Raw genomic sequence first — 19,860 nt, forward strand, 5'->3', positions numbered from 1 at the left:
AAAATATTTAAAGTTTTTAAATTGAAAACTTGACAAAACTAAAAAAAAATTATATTTTATATGAGCGTTTTTTTATGTATATTAAAGAGGAAATATAGAAATATTTACACTGTAGAAAAGATATAATTACAGTTAATTAAAGCTATAAATAAAGCTATGATTAATATAAATCATAAGCCTTAACATTGAAGAGACTAGAACTATATTTTGAAATAACAAATCATGTTTAAAAATACAAAAAAAAATATATTTTCAGCAAGAAAATGTAAAAAATGCACAATATTTTATATAAATAAGTAATAAATGCATGTGTATAAACTGTGCGTTAAATACGTTGCAGCATGATTAAATCGTACGAATCTCTAACAAAACTGTATGTGTGATAATGATATGAACATTATACATTCATACCACAAAGTAACCGGGCATGTAAATGCGTTACAATAATGCAAAATATCACATTGATATTAATACCGGCTAATTTCACTAGTTCTTCTAGTTCGCTAAGTATATAGAATTGAAATGTTCAACATACTCACATATTCGCACAACAAAGTTTTGGCTCAAACTGGTCGAAACTGCGAACGTGCTTACCTGCAAGTAAAAACAATGGAAATTATTTAATTAATATGCATTTTTTAAAACATATCGTATTATATATATAAAACTTTTTTATAAAACGTGCATCAAAAAATTGCGGATTTTATTTAAAAAATCATAAATGTATTATAATTATTGTATTAACAAGAAAATTTTATTACGTATTTTTTCTTGAATATAATTTAAAAATAAAGTTTCAAAACATTACAATTTACAGTAAAGTATAATAAAATATGCAATATCGTATCACACGGAAAAAGATGAAATATTTAATGAAATTTTTAAAGATAACATTTTAAAAACGTGAAAATGAGGTAGTCGAAAGCAATAATTTCGCAATTTCAAATATGTGTATCTTATACAAATGTATATATAAATTGCAAAAACTAGCAAACGCGCCGATTACAAATACGTCATGAGTTGCAATGCACGAATTAATCGTGTCCTGTATAAATATGTTGACAGTGGCAATTTATTCTTGATATGTACACTACAATTGCGTTATGTTCCACCGAATATTTGCGAACGTATAATGCTGACGTGTATCATTATTCATTGTGCTTCTCTTGGAAATATTAATCGTTCGATTTTTTTTTACAGATCGCAACAAAAGGCGGCAAAGACTGCGGTTTATACCCATCGTTTCATACGCCATTGACATCGTAATATTCGCCTAATATGGATATTATGAGCGCAATAACCGTAGAGAAACGATCAAACTTGTTACGAGTTTGGCGCCCATTAAATCACATATTAAATCGCGCGTGTCTGCCGCACGCATGATGTAACATGCGAGGAAAGGTGGATGATATGAATATATCACGTTGTTGATATCAACGGCACGCTTAATGCCGCACACGTGAGGACACATTTCTCAGCGAAGCGTATCGATGACGAGGATTTCTCGGAGACAATGAACGGCTTGCAGAGATGTGCTATTTCAAACTGCGCTTGTACCGCGCATTAACGTGTAGGAGAATAGAGAATATAGTGAAACAGATGCAAATGGCCGATAACGTAAAATGCACAAGATATTTATGTTTTATACTGCATATTTTTAGTTACATATTCTCGGTTTTCTGCCATGTGAAAAACGTAGGCGATTTTAAAGCAAAACGGAGGAAGGTAGGAAGTTAGAGAGATATTATTTATTTTTTTTTTAAATAAAAATATTTTGATTGCTCTATTCATAATTTATTTCATGCTCGATATAATTTAATTTCTTTTAATTATTAGTGAAAATTGTGATTTTTATTGTCAAAATTGTTTAAAAAATTATTTATAAAGCACTATGTGATTTTTATATAAAATAGTAAGAATTGAAATATTAATTTTCCTTACTTTATTATTTAGTTATTTATTTTATTATATATAATTTCATATATGATTTCAAGCGTTTCAATTATACAGATTTGTATTACACAAGTTAAATAGAGTTGAGGGAATTTCAAACTTTACAATATTTTGGAGAGAACAAAAGAGAAAAAGGACGAAAGAAAGAAACACAAGTTATTAAAAAAAATGATGTGACTTCTTTTACGATTAAAAAGATGTGTATGGTCAATAGTTTAATTAAAATATAATGTTAGAAACCATTTAATACTGTGTTTCTCTACTTGCGATAGAGAAATGCAAGAGCAAATTGCATGGAAAAATAATCATCCAGGATCTTCTCAGAGAAGATAATTATTTGCACGTATATAATAAATAAAAATATTCAGAAAACCTTGATACTCTTCACTTTTGTTGCTTTATGTTTATAAAAAGAAATTTTTCTCTTTTAAATCATATTATATAATACTTCTCAAGCCACTTTTTTATTATAATTAATAAAAAATAATTCTTTCTTTACACACAATAATTTTAAATTTCTATAATTTTTATATAATTTTATTTCTTTCTCTCATTTGCATCCCCTTTTTTTCTCTCTTTCTGGATTATTTCATTTTACGAAATAATGATAAACTCTATATTAATAATAAAATTAGTTTCAAGTAAAATATAACCTTCCGATTTCGCGTATCTAAATCCGTTTGCTAAATTAGCTGGCTTGATACTCGTTAAGGATTACGGCTTCGTTAGCGCGACCTTTTATCTTGCTCTCTAAACTTCGATCGAGTTATTAATGAAGGTAGGGAGATCGGAATATAACCGACCTATAATCACTTTCGTGGCAGACTTTAAGCTTTCAGACACGATCGCCTGTTACCCCGTCAATTTAACCCGTCTCACGACATGATTCTGGACGTCTCGCGGCTCCGCTCTTCTTCTTCCCGCTTCCTCGCATTCGATCGTGATATCCGGCCGAGAAGAGAAAAAAGAAGACGCGATGAAACGTATACATTATGCCCATCACGAGAAGATAATACCTCGTCCACGATCGACTTTAAACCTCTCGTGAAACATAAAAGTACATAATCCTTCAAAGACATCAAACGTGTTTTCGAGTTTTACTTTTTATTGTGTCAATTATGCTAAAAACTTGACTTTAGCGAATATTAAAACTGATGGATGGCGTCTCCTAAAGTTTTCCCAGAGAAAAAATATAATAGTATTTTTTTTGTGTGTTGCAAGTGAAGATATCGACAGTTTATTCATCTTCAAGAAGATCAAGAAGATCAAGAAGATCACTACACAAGAGGTGATACTCAATTTTTTTTAAAAATAAATAAATATTTCTAAATTCACAAGGCTTCTTCACAAAGCGATGTAAATCCGAGCAAGAAGCGTCTTTATTTCTTTCGCATAAAAATTGATGGATGGAATGGACCATCGAGGGAGCCCTCGCGGCAATTTCGCAGCATCCATCAGACGGACGCGTTCTCGCAATAATACAGCGACCGTGGACGCCGGCGCAAAGAATTACGGCCAGTAATCCAGATTAATCCGGGGCAATTCTTTTTATCGGCAACGGCATTTCTCCTCCGGCCAACTACATCGTTGCAGAGCCGGCGACGCCGGCGGTGGCTGGCGCTTCGCCTCCGATGCATTCGCTGCAGCTTAGGCGAGATATATGGAGCCGCGCGTGGGTGGTTCACGTACCGTCGTATACTATAGTAAGCGAATCGGACCCAGATAATATAATATGCAGTCCGGACCGACGCGCTCGCCCACCGAGATGCGGCGTAGTCGAGTGCGAGCGGCAATAGATCTGTCGAGACTGTACGAATTTCGGTCTGGAATACGAATCAAGATAGCCACCGTTACGCCAACCGGATGAAACGATGCCGCGACGGGATCTGCGGCGATTTTTATGCCGAAAGCAAATGCAGGGAAATTTTATTGCCGGATATACATCGAAAAGACGTGAGAATTTTTCGAAAATTTCGATTTTTATGATATCGAAAATAAATACATGTGTGCACAGAAAAAAAATAAGTGTCAAATCAAAACTTATATACTTAAATTAACGCATTCATTGTTTCATATATACGCAACAATTTATAATCTTCTTAGGAGAATTTAATAATTTTAAATTTCAACAATATTATAATCTTACTTCAATATAGTAATTGTCATCTCAAGAATATATAATTATTTAATTCTACTTTAAGAAAATTATAATCTGATTTAAAAATGTTATTTTCTACCTAACATTGTTTCCTTTCTATTCAAGAAAATTAAATCTTAAATCATAAGAATATATTTTTCTTGATTGAACTATATAAAATGGATTCATTCAAGTAAGCAATTATTCAAGCAATTATATTTTTCTTTAATTAACGCAATATAATCTCATTTCAAGATTTCCATGTTAAAACTAAAAATATTTTCAAAACAAGAATGTCCTTTTTTTCTGTGTTTATTTTCTGTAATATTTTAGTAAAAATCTTGATATATATTTAAGGGCGTTTAATAAGAGAAAGAGAGGGAGAGGGAGAGGGAGAGGGAGCGGATTATTGCTAATATGTATTAATAAATTATCACAATTATTTTCTAATGATTATCACAATAGCAGCTCTCTCTTTCTCTTCTTTTCCCTTTCTTTTATATATATTGTATATAATATTTCTCGAATGATTAATATAAAAAAAATATATACAACATATATAAAGAAGAGAAATTAGGATTGAAGAAAGCAGAGTGACTAATTTCCTCCATACTTCGTCCGACCTTAATTTTACTTTGCGTATGGCATCACCGAATCCGGGACCTGAATAAGAAATGTGAAAGTATATAACGGAATGCGGATGTCAGCTATGAAGTATCTAACGGTATCTCTTCATCATAAAAATTCGATATCATAAAAAATCCAAGGCTACATGACAGCCTTCGTCAGAAAAGCAGCTGTATACTTAATTAGTCATTTAGAAAGATCTGTATGAAGATTGTGTTACAAATAAATATACTTTCTCTCTTTCTCTCTTACTAATAAATCATACTTTCTCTCTTGAAAGTAAGTATTATCTTAGAACACTTCCTAAAAGAGCAAAATTTCCTAGGTAAATTTACGAGGTAAATTTCCTAGAAGGCTACAATATATTGTAAAAGGTAAATATACAAGGTAATATAATACAACACTTAATTAATAAAATAATTATAATAATAATGAAGAATCTATTTTAATGCTTAATAATTTGCAGAGTTAAATTGTTACATTAATTTCTCAGGGTATTTTCCACCTTTATCAAGCAAAGAAAGAAAGTTTTCTCACATTCTTTCTTTCTCAGAAAGTTCAGATGGCAAGACGACACGCAACCAAAGAGAGGCACCAATTTTCGCTCACCAATTCCCAAGGCGTTACATTTTTTAATTAAATAGCGTCGTCGAGCGACAGTCGGACGCGATAACAAGTTCGCTCGATTCACCATCTCCACTTTCGTCTTTCCCGATTCATCAGGAATTCCGATCTCACCGGAAGCTCAAAGTTTCCTCGCAGATAGCATCGCGAGAGTTACGGCTCGATCTTCGAGAGTGGATGGGTCGTCGTCGCTGACACATCCGGATCGTGAAGGAAAGTCCTCATGTTGGTGAGATAACGGATGAAGACGAGATGGTCGTGTTTGCCGGCTGTAAACCGACTGACTTCCGGCATTTCCGAATAAGCGGCCGTGTGTAAACATGGCGACATGACAGGTGCGCGACATCGTCAAGTTTGCAGGTAGACATCGACAAGTGTGCTTCTCGCACGTGCGAGAACGACGAAGGTGGAGAAACGAAGGTGGATCTAACGTAAATTACAAGACACGTGAAGGTGCGAAGCCCCTAGAGTAATACGAGGGAAGTTTGACGTGTCTATTTCACGAGCAATTATTCTATAAAGACATTTCATTACGCTACGAATGACATTGTAATAACTCCATCAATTTCCGATAATAATCCTAAGATATTTTTGTTTTGAATATTACTATTATCGACAGAAAAGAAGAAGCGATATTAAATTGAATCAAATTTCTATATTTTTTTCTAAAATAAAACACGTAAATTTATATAATATTTATATAAAAAAATATATAAAATTCTCAAAATCTTCTCTTATTTCGGCCAACTTAAAAAATGCTTTCCTTCCTTTATAAATCAGTGATATAACAAAATTTATATCGACATGTAAATTTAATCGATCACTTTTGTTTCGTTGTTTAAAAATAAAAATTCTTTTTCTCGCATAAATAATCTTTTGAAGTTTACATTAAAATAGCACATAAACTCAACACATTTCTCGCTCTTCATAGAATCATACGGACAGTTGCAGTATATGACAAGAAAGGAAGACACAAAGGTTCGTAAAACGAGTTGTTCCGCGCGTTTCTGTGCAAAAAACTATTTCACGTGCGCATTTTAAAACTGGATTTCTCTAAATGTGAAATTTAGCGACAAACTATAATACATGAGAATAAAAGAAAATATTGAAAAGTAGTTGTAAGACAGAATGCAATACGTTGGTTAATATTTATAGATTAAATAGCGCAAATTCATGGTAGAAAGACAATGAGATATTCACGTTTTGCTTGGACCACGTCAGCTATTCCCCCATTATCTCCGACTGAAAAGGAGAGACTATGTTCTTTCTGTGTACATATACGTTCCGTTTAATTTACCATGAGGTTCTATATTTGTTTTGCTAATATAAAATTACCTCAAAAATGGAATTACGCGAAATTTCCATTCGGGAAAATTATGTCAGCTTTACAACTATCTCATGATCTACAAAAGATGTATATACAACGGTATACAATCTTATATCGATGAATAATATTCTACGTCACACGTTAATTCTTGAAAGAAGTTTTTTTAAAAAAATAATTTTGTCGCTTTGTATGATGAAATTCTGGAGAAGTAATAAATAAATTCTCTGACGCTAATGCTCTCCTCTCATGTCGGAATAAAACCTTTTTAAATTCGTGCGCTTTATTATTCAATTCAAAATATTTCGGATGCTTTTATCTTTAATATAATGGCGATCCGATCCTGTTTTATCAAAAATTTCATGTCATGGTCTGTATTATATTACCAATCCAGCAAGCTGCTATCGTTTCATAGCGGATATACGATAACACATACTAAAAATAACCTACATGTAGAAGCTAAATTAAACGATACGAGTATCACGTTCTGCATAACATTACACGTAATCCGAATAAAAACTCTTCAGAATTTTCGAGCAACATTTAAATTGCATTTGCAGACAGCCACGGAATCAGTTTGTCGTTTACGTTTCCACTTCGCCAGACGGCTCGCACGAAACTGTCGAAAATCGTTGAGGGTAAATATTTGAAGTGTTCGCTGTGCCGGGCTTAAATTTCGAGAGCAGCTTAAAGAGAAGGGTCGGGCTGCCTCTTTGCAAGGCTCGTTAATTATTTCGTGCGAGTTCTGAAGTCACCTGGAGATGCCTACTCCGCGGTAAGCTCCGTGGGTGAGTTTCGGTCGAATTATAAGGTGGTGGAAATATCAAAACTTCAAAAATATGATTAAATAAAATTAACTATGTATTAAATGTCGTAATATAATATAAAAACTCATCTAAATGGAATGGACTTTTTTTCACTCTATTTCATTTATTATCTAATTATTTGATTATTAATAAATGCGTATCAAAAAAATAAAGAAGTGATATATTAATATAAGTAATAAATATAATATTAAAATAATATATATAATAAAATATACACATCATTTGAAATAAATATAATTTTTAAAGTATAAACATTTAAATAGATAAAATATTTTTTCATTGCAATTGAGAAATAATGCATTTTGGGGATAAAAAAGCCAAATTTATTATAAAATTGCGAAGAATTCTAGAATCGATATTATTATTCAGAAATTATTTATTCAAAATAGTCAAAGATTTTTCAAGAGACTTATGTAACAACTGATGCGACTGTATTTTCTCTTTATAAATGTAAGGCTATTTTAGTTTTAGATGTTTTCTGCGTCGTACATTGACAATACCGAGAGAATAATTCTTCATTTTAGCCGTCGCTGTGCGTTGTTACTTCATCGCACCGGGGATTAATAAATCTTTCCGCAAGTTTCGCATATATCATCGACATGTATTAGACATACTTAGACAAGACACCAAAGGATCGATGAGTTGCAGAAAATTGCGTTATAGGCTAGGTGGAAAGGGTGATATCCCGTGGGAGCAAACTCAGCGGGTCCGAGCTATTTTTCCTTCTATAAGCTTGAACTGGCGTTATCCTGACGTCGAGCCCTTGCCCCTATCGTCGCATCGATCTATATCCACCCCCTACTCTCCGCTTCCTGCTGCCCTTGCATCCCGAATCTTTCTCCTAATTCCCACTTGTCCGCTCATTGTTCCTCACTTCGATATCGCGAGCGTGAAAAATTGCAGCGGAAGCTCGGCGAGATGAAGAATATTCCAAGTTTTTTCATAACGCGCCCGTATACGTCTCTTGCAGAGCGTACATATATGTACCTCGCAGACGGGGCGAGGTGGTTGGAGAATCGATCTATCTTAATTGAAAAAACTAAGTTATTGCTTGTGATTAAATTGCCTTTAACTTAGACAAGGCAATTGTCCTTTTATGATGAGAAAAAAGAGAATAAAATATAATTGAAATTTTCATATATATGAATAATAAAGGATGTGTTTAAAAAGAATTTTAATTTTTTCTAATTTAATTAAATTTCGCGATTTTTAATTACGTGTTATTTCATTCCATGCAATTACTTTGATATTGTAAAAACTAATTAAAATTTGTTCTCTAGTTATCAGTAAGTACCATCATACTAAGAATATAATACTAATTTCAACTGAATGCAATAAAAGAACGCAGACAAAAAAAGTTAAATTAATAAGAAAAATTAAATTAATAATTAGCATTACTTTTGAATCAAAGTGTGAGCTTCATGGTAACTACATTGCTTTTCCCTCTACTCGATCTTTGTATTTCTCATTGTCATGTCTGAATGTATGTATGCGACGTCACAATGCGTTTCGAATTACTTTGGAAGCACAATGTGCTCCCTTCATGAAATCGGAAGAGTTTTTCAGTTGGACCGACCGCGAGAGTCTTAAAGTTTAATCGCGTCGTGTAGAGCCGACGTATATACTTTATATAAACAGACGTGCTCTTACAACTTGGACCGACTCTTTACAATCCGTGAGCTTTCGCAATCCGACAAAAGCTGGTCCCAAGGGGGATGAAAACTGATTCTCTTCGTTCCCATAACTATTTCACTCAACGCGCATTCCAAACGTCGAAGAAGAGAACTGATGTACGGGCAGGTCGCTTAATCGGCTCGATGGTTATTCCATCGCCGACTCGTCGTAATCGATTATCGAAGAACTCCTCGCGCGACCACGATTTAACTAGAGAAGTAAGTGGACGGATCCTCCTGAGAAACGGTATAGGGCAGACGACTTGATCAAACCGGAGGAATTATCCTCTCGTTTCGTGCTGATTGTAAAACCAAATCGTGGAGCTTCTTTCATTTCGAGAGAATCCTTATAGAACGCGCCCGATGGAATTAATAATTGCATTACTCAATTTCTTTTGCAGACAGGGGTAAGTCTATTTTCTTCAATTCCAGATAATTATAAACACTATAAAGGGACGCTAATTGATCGGCAAAGAATATAAGTGGAACATTTGTGAAATTGATAGTCTCTAATTATAATTGTAATATAAGAATTTATTTTAATTTAAAATCTAATCTAATTAAATTCATTTTTAAGATTAAAATTTTTAAAGACTAAAATTAAAGCAGAGCATAATTTATTAACCACAAGGTTGACTAAAAGAACGAAATTGTGGAGAAAATCTATTTACATATAAAATATTAATGTTATTTTTTTTACATATTAAATTAAAATTTTCTATATATATTAAATGTATAAACATTCTATAATTGTAACAAATATAATTATAACTAATTATCAACATGTATATAATTTTTCCGCGTGATATTATATTAATTTAAATTAATGTTTAAATCATTCTTGATGAGAGATGTTTGATTAGAATATAATAAGCATTTAAAAATATTATCCGCTTGATAGAGCTGTAATTACATGAACACGTTTTTCAAGCTATTGAACATGTTATTATGTTTTTTATCTCCTCAAAATAATATCGTATAAAGATCATTAATTATTGATTTATCCTTATGCAATTAATCTTTTTCGATATATAATTATTAAGAAATATCCTTTTCCCTTTATTTGCAGACAAACTAGTCGACACACGTAGAATATAACATATGTGAGGCGAATTACAATTATAGATCCTCGAGGGACTTAATAGACACATGGTGTTGTATTCGGAAAGGAAATGGATTGTTTTTAGAGTGCGGAGAGGAATGTCCGTATCTCTCACGTAATCAGCCCTGTGACTGAAAAAGCTTCTTGGGCGAGGTGGAGGAAGCTGCAGGGTGATGAGGTCACGTTGTACCTCGGGTCTGGTTCACGTGCTGCATATCAAGGATCTCGAGCATCTATATCTTCGCGTTGCAGGAATACCGCCTTTCGCACCTCCATGTTTCTTTATGTGTCTACTGTAAATTTTGCGGTGTAATTTCGCATGCTATTGTTAAGTATTATTGCTCGAGTATTATTAGTGCTTCCGAGAGAGCCACAATAAATCCTAATTATTCTCACGCGTACACTATGGTAGTTATCTTCCGTTTATTCTGGGAACATTTTCGTACATCCTAGAGTTAGTCCTCGAAAAAGAGACAGCAATTATAATTAGACTAGTAGTCAGATTTTAAATTAATTCATCTCAAAGAAATAACAATTATTTATATGACATTTAAATATTAAATAATTTTTTTAAATTTTGATTTAAAAGATTATTGATGCATTTTATGATTGATAATTTTTATATAAAGTGATATAATTTTCACAAATAGGAATGGATCCTCAATCAATTTTTTAATATTTTTCTGAAAAATAATTTGTGTGTGTTGATTAAAATATATTCCAGATAATAAGCATAGACAGTTCATTAGTATTTCTAAGAGATTAATTTTTTCACAGATTAATAAGCATTGTGCAAAGAAATGCAATCTAAATGCTTTGCGTGCTAATGAAGATAGATCATCCTTTTTTCGGAGTTATTGAACAATGTTAGCAGTATCAATGCATTTTTCCCCGATAAGACGTGTCGCTGCACGATAAATTAGGTCAAAGACAAGATAGTTGTTTTTCAAGTCAGTGTACTGCCTTGTTGAAGCAAACCAGCTGGATTTGCATAACTTTCGTTAGACAAGCATAGCTGAGATGAGACGATCGCAGAGGATGTAAATCGGCGTCGGGAGACTCGAGACGACGGAAATATGCCCAGTCGCTTCAAGATACGGTAGCCAACTTGTTGAATAGCGGAAACTGCGGCTGGGTTTATAAGGAACAATGCGGCTTAATTGAATGCCGTATCCCTCGTACGCGCGCATCTCAGTTGGTTCCTTCCGAGGCATCCTCCGTATCTCTCCTCGTATGTGCCACCTCTTCCTAGGGGCGCTTAAAATTTATGCGATTCCGCCGGCGCGATATACGCGCGACCACGCGAAGGGTCAAGTGATTTGTGAGACGCCTTCGGAGCCCTGCGCCTCACCGCGAAGGCATTAAGACATATTTCCGTTGTCCCAACCTGGGAAAAGTGTTTTAAAATTGCACGAGTCACTTAAGCGTGTTGGAGGATTTACATCGACTCCCCTACTGGAATTTCGCTCAAGGTGCGCTGTAACTTTCTCTTTTTCTTCTTTTTTCACGTTGCGGTTAAGAGCTTCGAGGACTAACTCTATGAAATAGGACATGCGTCCGCAGAGAAATTATTAATATCAAAATTGTAGGATAAACGGGCATACAACCAGAAGCTGTAAGAGGAATAGTGATATGTTTAAGAGTGTAATATTACAAGTGTAAAATTAGCAAAATTGTAAAAATAAATAAAAATGTATTATTTTATTTGTATAATTTTTTATAGTTTTTATGCGAAATTAAATTTAACATTATCGACAATTTAATATCTCAAAATCATGTTACAAGAAACATGCTTGAAATTTGTCTCCTTCTTTCTTTTTCATAGGCTTTATATGAGAATATAAATATAAAGATGTATAAAACCTTATCGAGCTTTTTATTTTGCGAGCAATACTTGCATGCTATATAAAATTTGTTTTTTTTGCATTATATTTTATAGCAAATGCGTAAATAAAAAGTACATTGAAGTAAATAAAAATTGTAAATAATTAATTTTGCTGAAACGGAAATTTTTATCTTTTCACATTTCTTAAGAAAAACATTGTTACTGTATTTTTTTATTAACAATCAGTTGATAAAAATTTTTCAATGAAGTATTCAGATTATTATTTATCAAATAATATGCTATTTTAAATATATCGCGCAGATATTATATATATATTTATACATTAAAATTATAAAAATGTAAAAAATATTTTATTAACAACATAAATTTTATTAAAATACAACACTTTGTGTTTATTCATTCCTTGCAATGCATTGCAATTTCACTATGTAAAAGCGGGCGTACCGTGCATTATGCTAATCGTGCGTTCGATTGTCGTGCGGTATACAAGGTATTCTAATCGAAAACATCCCCCAAAACACAGCCGGTTTATTACGTTCCCGTTAACTTAATTAATTGACTTACGTCACGGCGTCAAGTGTGCATTAGTTAATGAACGCGCGTAATTAGTCAAAGTCGCTGTTGCGGTTTATGCGACAAACGATATTGGACGTCTAAAAATATAAGCCCGTATATCATGGATGGCAAATGAATGTTGCATAAAACAGGAGAAACGTTATGTTCCGGGAAAACAAGTTGCGGTAATTAAAAATGTTATGACTCTGAGGTAGCTTTCACAGAGCGTTCCGAAACTCGACAAACTTTTAACATTTTTTTTTTGAGATTCAAAGCGGGGCAATATTATATTTGTACTGTTTTTATATATGGTATAACCACTAGTTATTATTAGCACAGGAAATGTCCCTTTATATAAAATGTTCTTTTCGCAAAGAACATTTCGTATAAAACGTACATAAAAATTAATATGTATCTCAATAATCATAATCATACACAACATTTGAATGTATGTGTGTGTTCTAATAAAATAATGTGCATTAAACATTTCTTAGCTCATCAGAAAGTTTTATAAATTTATCGATAAAATTTTAGAATGCTCTAAAATAATTTTGTTTAAGTAGAATAATTTTTTGGTTTTTACACTCTATTTTTTTTCATTTTCGGATATATTATCAACTTTGTATATATTATTCAGGATGTACGCAATATATGAGATTAAAGAATGCCGCAAAAAGAAATTTATAAAAAACGTTATAATTTATATACATATACATTGAAAATTTCACATGTCAAAGAAAAAAACTTAGACTTTGCTAACCATCAATGTTGCGCTTTGAAGTAATATTGTACGTTAAATTTCAATTAACTCAAATATCAATTAATTTGTGCATATATTCAGAAACTATGTATGTGAGAGTTTAATTTATCATTACAAGCAAACATGCACGAGATCGAATATGAAATTGAACTGAGTGGGAAAACAGCGTCGAGCCATCTGGTGCAGCAGGAAAATTTCTCTCTCTCTCTCTCTCTCTCTCTCTCTCTTGTCAAGTCTTAAACAATATACAATACATGTCAAAAACAGTCATTTATAAAGCAAGAAATTTCTAATTTTGTCATTTTAGAGTTAAAAATCATACAACATAAAGACATGAAAAGTAAGTAAAAGGAATAAAATATTTCTAATTTTTTTGCAGTGCGTGATACTTCGTAATATAAAATATTTACACAAAATATACATTCAATATTTTCGAATAATTAATATTTCCTTGCAAATTGAAATAATAATTTCTTAAAAATCTCTATAATAAGTATATAATTACTGCCATGTCGTGTAAAATACAATTTATTTTATATCTTTTGCGCAATAAATAATTTTTTCTATTTATTATAATATTTGCTATTTTAGCTTATTTATATTTGCAAAAATTTATAAATAAATCAATTCGTGATCAAATTTATAAATTATTAATTTACGAAGCTAATTTGCTCTGGACGCACATTTAATAATTCATAATACATCGATCCAGCAAAAAAAGAAGCAGAAAAAGGCCTTTGTTAAGAAAACGACTGTCCTTGCTCATCTGCATTATATATTAAAGTACGGCGTGGGCTCGTCATCGACCGGCTAATTTACGTTTTATACAACTTTCATCAAGAGCCCTTGTGCACGCGGAGAAGAAATATGACCTGCTAAAACGCGCTCCGGTCCACTCTCGTTTTGCGGTTTCTAAAAACATCAGACTACCCCTTTAGGCAAGTTTTTCCGCAAGGAAAAAACATTTACTACCGGCAACCATATTACCTCGGTGTCCTTCTGCCCTTTCCATCCGTCTCCCTGTGGTTTGTCCCGATGTTCGCACGCTACTCATTTCGCAGAACAAAGAGCGAGATGTTGGCGCTAATTAAATCTTGTATAAAAAAACAGGATAGTTCCATCTTATTGTCTATTCATTCAGTAGACTTTTTATGTTTTAATAAAGAATTATACCTATTGCCATTGTAAAGGATTTATTATTACTTGTTTTATGTCATTTTTCACCAATCTATCGAAATGTTTCCTAATCTATCATTTTATGATAAAATTTATCATTGTACGTCTTAGCACACATTAATATTATACTTGCATTCTTCGATTCTTTGTTTAATGGACACATGTCCAATAGTATTTTTTTTTACATTCCCACAAAATCGCAATTAATAAAATATTTTCGTACCCTTCCATAAATCTTTCCTTCGACGAGCCAAGACCCGACGATTGACTGGCGACATTGGTCGCCGTCGTATATCAATTATTAAGGGCTATATTCGTTCGTTTCTGTCGCAAGGATGGCAGACACCCCTTGGCAATCGTCTTGGAAGCCATCTCGTACCGCCTAAAGTTGACTCCTGCGGGACCGAAATTGAGTCACATGTCCGAATAAAAGATTCAACAAAAAATACTATGCGTCGACTGAAATGTAGTAAATGACGTGACTAAAGGTGTTAGGGGTCGTGAATAAAAGAAATTGGAACATTCTCAATTATTTAATGCTGCAAGGAAAAAATTCTGGTACATTATTCGTTGACCTTTTGCACTAGAGAAAACTCTTTCTCTACCTTGATCTATTTTGAATATATTTCGCTAAGCTTATCACATTCGAAAATTGTTCATAAGAAATGATTTATAATATTTAAATCAAAATTTATATTTTGTACAATATTTAATGTAATTAAACAGATAGATAATTTATGCGAATAATATAATCTAACATAAAAAATAGAAGAAAATGAACGACCATTTCTAATAAATGTACATATTTTTTTTGTGATGAAATAAAGTACGGCAAAATATCGGAAGCAGTCTTTCATAGATACGATAAAGTTCCTTGAAAAAAAGAGGAGAGTTTAAAAAAAAGAGATACATCAAAGAGCGGTTATCGGGTGAAATACCGTACTAATTGCGCATGATGGGCTCGATATGCTGTTGCGGGTGGGCGCTACCTGTTTACGGCTACCTGTTTGTGCTCGAGCTCCGCTAATTTACACTCACTATCGAGATCGCGCCGAGTATTTTCCGACGTCGTTAATAACGAAAAAAGCACCTCAGTCACGGCCGAGACACCGGCATACCGGCAAATTGTGCATTATGTATTTACAAATCCCGTTTATGCGTGCTAGAGGAAGCGTAATAGCTAGATAGCCACGAGGAAAGACCCATTTTGCGCGTATTGAATTATGTACGAATTTTACATTTTGTACACGTAGACTAAAGCTTATTGTTCTTGCGAATAAAATATATTATTAAATCACTACGATATATACAATATATATATGAATTATTCTTTCAATAAAATATAATATAATGCAGATTTATAATTGTATTTTCAGCATGTATTTCTTATATAATACTATTCAATTATTTTATTCTATTATTTATTATACATAAATTTACATTCACTACAAAAACGATACATATATTGAGTTTTATGTTTTATTTCTCGCATGATATTATGCCAAATTTATATAAAAATAAGCAATAATTGGTCCTTTTTATTAATAATTTTTAATTATATTAAATTTGCACTATGTCTGAGTGAGTAATAATATAAATTTTTTATAACATTAATCAAAATTAATGTAAAATTGCTCATATTTCTTATTCATTTGTAATGCATGAATATTCAAAATGTAAAATTTGCATGTAAACACATTTGTAAAATATATATTTGTAGTGATATAATTATGCCATCTAATTATTAATTACTCTTGCATTATTGCAATGGTTTTAAACAAATATTTCTCTCAAGGATATTACATATTAATTTTTAAATATTGCATCTTAGTTCTTTATTACATAATTTACATAAATAAATACTGTACGCAATTAGAATGCAGTAAAATATTATTTTGTTATATTATAATTATGCACATGATTATTATAACTTGATGGGAAATGCAATTAATAATTAATAACTAATGGTTTAGACCGTGAAAAATTTACAATTAAATACAAGAGAAAGCGAAAGAGTGTTAAAGAGAGAGGAAAATGCGCCAACATCGCAGATTACATATAATATAACGTACGGTCTATAGATAAATGCATACGACATTAATAGGAATGTATCACATCTGCATTTCGGACCACAAATTGCCTCTTTAAGCCAGTTATTATAGCTTGAATAATGTATTCATTATGACCATTTAAATGTCGCAGGCCTGATATAAAATGCAACGATAATAACACTTTACAATTTACACTTTAATAAAACAGGTAATGAATTATTATAATTATAATTGATACTTCAATATATTGTATATATTATAAATTGAAATATAATCTTGTACTTCATCTGTGATGCGATTTTTAATCATTCGGTTGATCAAATGGTATATTAAGATTTTACTTTGTTCTGTATAATTATACTTTACTCATATTTAACATACGTTATTTTCTCAATTAAAGAATAAAAAATTCTCAATTCGTTTGATGCGATTTTACTAATAATACGATTACTTTTTTATAACAATGCCTTATTAATACATATTTCACTGATATACGTAGATTAATTGTTTATCAGTGCGTTTCTGGTAACTCGTGTAATATATGTTATTAAGAATTTTATATAAAGAATAAAAGAGAATAAAGAATAAATTAATTGCCTTTATCGTCACTTTTTAATCATTTCTTATAAATTTACCTCAAAGCTCACTTTTTTTCTAGATGAGCATTAATTAGCTACATTTGCAGTTATTTTCGACATAATGTAATCATGTTAGCATTCAATACCAATGTCCACTTTGATGTCCATTCAAATGGTCACGATTGTTCACATCATCGCTAAGAGAAATCATCGATAGACGCAAAATGTCGCTCTCTCATATATCGATATGACACTTCGACATTCGACTCATACTAGAGGAATGCGCGCGACCGGAGGTAACGAACGATAGACCGGCTGTCCACGTTGCATAAGCGACGTTAAGAGCGATAACGTTATCGTACTTCGCTTCATCGTTATCGCACCCTGGAGGCTCTGCCCTCACGAGCCAACTTCTAAGGCAATCGACCTTCTCGGCTTTCGTTCTGCACGCTAACTACTAACGTGGCCCTTCGAAGGCCATTGCTCCGATATTCAGAGTAATTATAACGGTCATTTTGCAATTGCAACTTTGCTCATTTAAGTGGATAATCTCTCTGCGAAATGCGGTGTTCACGCCGCGTTGCACAATTAGAGTACTTTAATTGCAGTATTTATATCTATCCGGAACATGTTGTAATCTGACCCGGCAGCGAATTCGCGACAGGATTCTATTCAAGATAATTCTAGGATAATGCTAATAATCGTAGATAAATTCCATAATTTATGTGCAATACACGTTCGTGAACAATGTAATTTATTAAAGTGTTGATAGATATTGCAATATTGCATAATGCAGTAGAAATGGGACAGTAAAAAAAGAACACATAATAAAAGAACAGACAATAGAAATAGATATAAAACTATACAATATCGTTGAAACATCCATCTTATTCATGTTTACGATGATTATCTAAGAATCATCATAAAATACATCATAAAAACTGTCGCAACAAAAGAAACGCATATACGGGCTTCTATTCTAATTTCGCCAAGTGAAAGCGCATAAATGCAGATCGTGGACGCGGATATCGACATTGCAAGTAACTTGCATTCGCTTCACTTGTGGAAACCGCATATGAACGTAGCCTACATCACGTGTATGCATATTAAAAATACGCCGTGCGAATATCATACCGTGCCAAAATATTACACCACCGGAGATTACAAAATAAATTTCCATGTGTCAATTTTAATATCTCGTAGAAAATCGAATGGAGCATTTGATTAATATATATATATATATATATATATATATATATATATATGTATAAATTTAATCAAGATCACATATGATAAGCATCGTCTATTTTATAAAAAAGTCGTTAAATTCATTTGCCTTCAATAAGTAGAAATTAAATCACTTTTTATTTTTCCTTACAAATGAATAACACATATATTAATTATAATATTATGCGACAATTCGAAATATGTATTATTTGACAAATTTTAGAAAAATAGTTGTTCTAAAAAAGAAGATAATTTATTTAAAAAATGACTTTATACAAAGAGCCATATATCAAATAAATTCTTTTTATTAAAGTTATTATATCTTCTTGATACAAAGAAAACAAAACCAGTAGAAGGAAAATTTCCTATTTATTGAAGTCATGACTTGTTCAACGTTTTAAGTCTTTTTCTCTTTGTTCTGAAGTTAATCTAGCAGGGACTTCAACGTGACTGTAAGTCACGTAGAAACAATTCGAAATATCTTCATTCATCAGTTACATTGATCACAATGTTGACTTCACGAGACGCGCAAGCAAGTGCCTGTATTTCATAACGCTACGTGTCGTACACGTCGTATATTCGATCAATACTTGAAGTTATCGAGTCGTAAGACCAAAAGACTCATTCTCGCAAAAAGTTCGTTCGTTGGGTGCTAAACTTTCGTCGTTATCACAAATGGCTAATAAATGGTACGAGGTTTTTCTATTATTATATTTTAATAATCGAAGTGAACTGATGACAAGAAGCCAAGTCGTTTATCGCGCCTGCCTTCAATAATTGATTTCGTGCGAATTAATTTTAATCAATAGCGTTAATTGAAAACGCTTTACACGACAACTTGTGCACTATGAGAAAGGCGAGATTTAAAAAATTGTTCTTTAAAAACATATAACATGTATATCAATAATGGTTTATTCTTATTTTAATCTCCCGTCTTAACTTGATTTGAAAATTCATTAACGTAAATTATTATGAGAGCATTAATAATAAATTTATTCATGATAGGGGTATCTCCTGGAGTTCATCAAGAAAAAAGAAGTGACACATTCCAAGAAGTAATATATTCCAAGATTAAGATTATACATGTTTTTTAAGTTAAAATAATAAAAATTCTCGTAAATCATATTAAAGATTAATAAAATACAGCTTGCTCTTCCATCTTATGTTTCATCAACTATGGCAGTAATATTTCATTAAAATATTTCATTAAAAAATCAGTCATTTAACTGATTTTTTCAGTTAGATTTTATTTTTTTGTAGTGCTATATTTATAACTAACTATAATATGCTCGTTTCATTTAAGAGATTATATTTTTTAAAGAATATAATATACTAGTAACCATGTGCTTGCACCAACATGATAAATTTGTCGCATACTCTTATTATCACGGATTGCGTAA

At 32.0% G+C, this 19,860-nt stretch overlaps 1 protein-coding gene across 3 annotated transcripts in view; it reads right to left on the bottom strand.

The window, feature by feature from the left end:
* Positions 1–19,860, bottom strand: part of Fkbp14 (peptidyl-prolyl cis-trans isomerase Fkb14) — a 167,510-nt gene that overhangs the window by 38,890 nt on the left and 108,760 nt on the right. The window contains exon 4 of one of the 3 annotated variants that reach the window (XM_083101099.1): positions 540–594. The exons of the other annotated variants lie outside the window; for them this stretch is intronic. Coding sequence (XP_082957225.1) covers positions 540–594 — 55 coding nt within the window. The remainder of the gene's footprint in view (positions 1–539; positions 595–19,860) is intronic. 3 annotated transcript variants of the gene reach the window in all.

The sequence above is a fragment of the Camponotus vicinus genome, unplaced genomic scaffold (assembly GCF_025532165.1).
Source record: "Camponotus vicinus isolate PSW18456_S1 unplaced genomic scaffold, iyCamVici1.0 SCAF_5, whole genome shotgun sequence".
Classification (NCBI taxonomy): Eukaryota; Metazoa; Arthropoda; class Insecta; order Hymenoptera; family Formicidae; genus Camponotus; species Camponotus vicinus.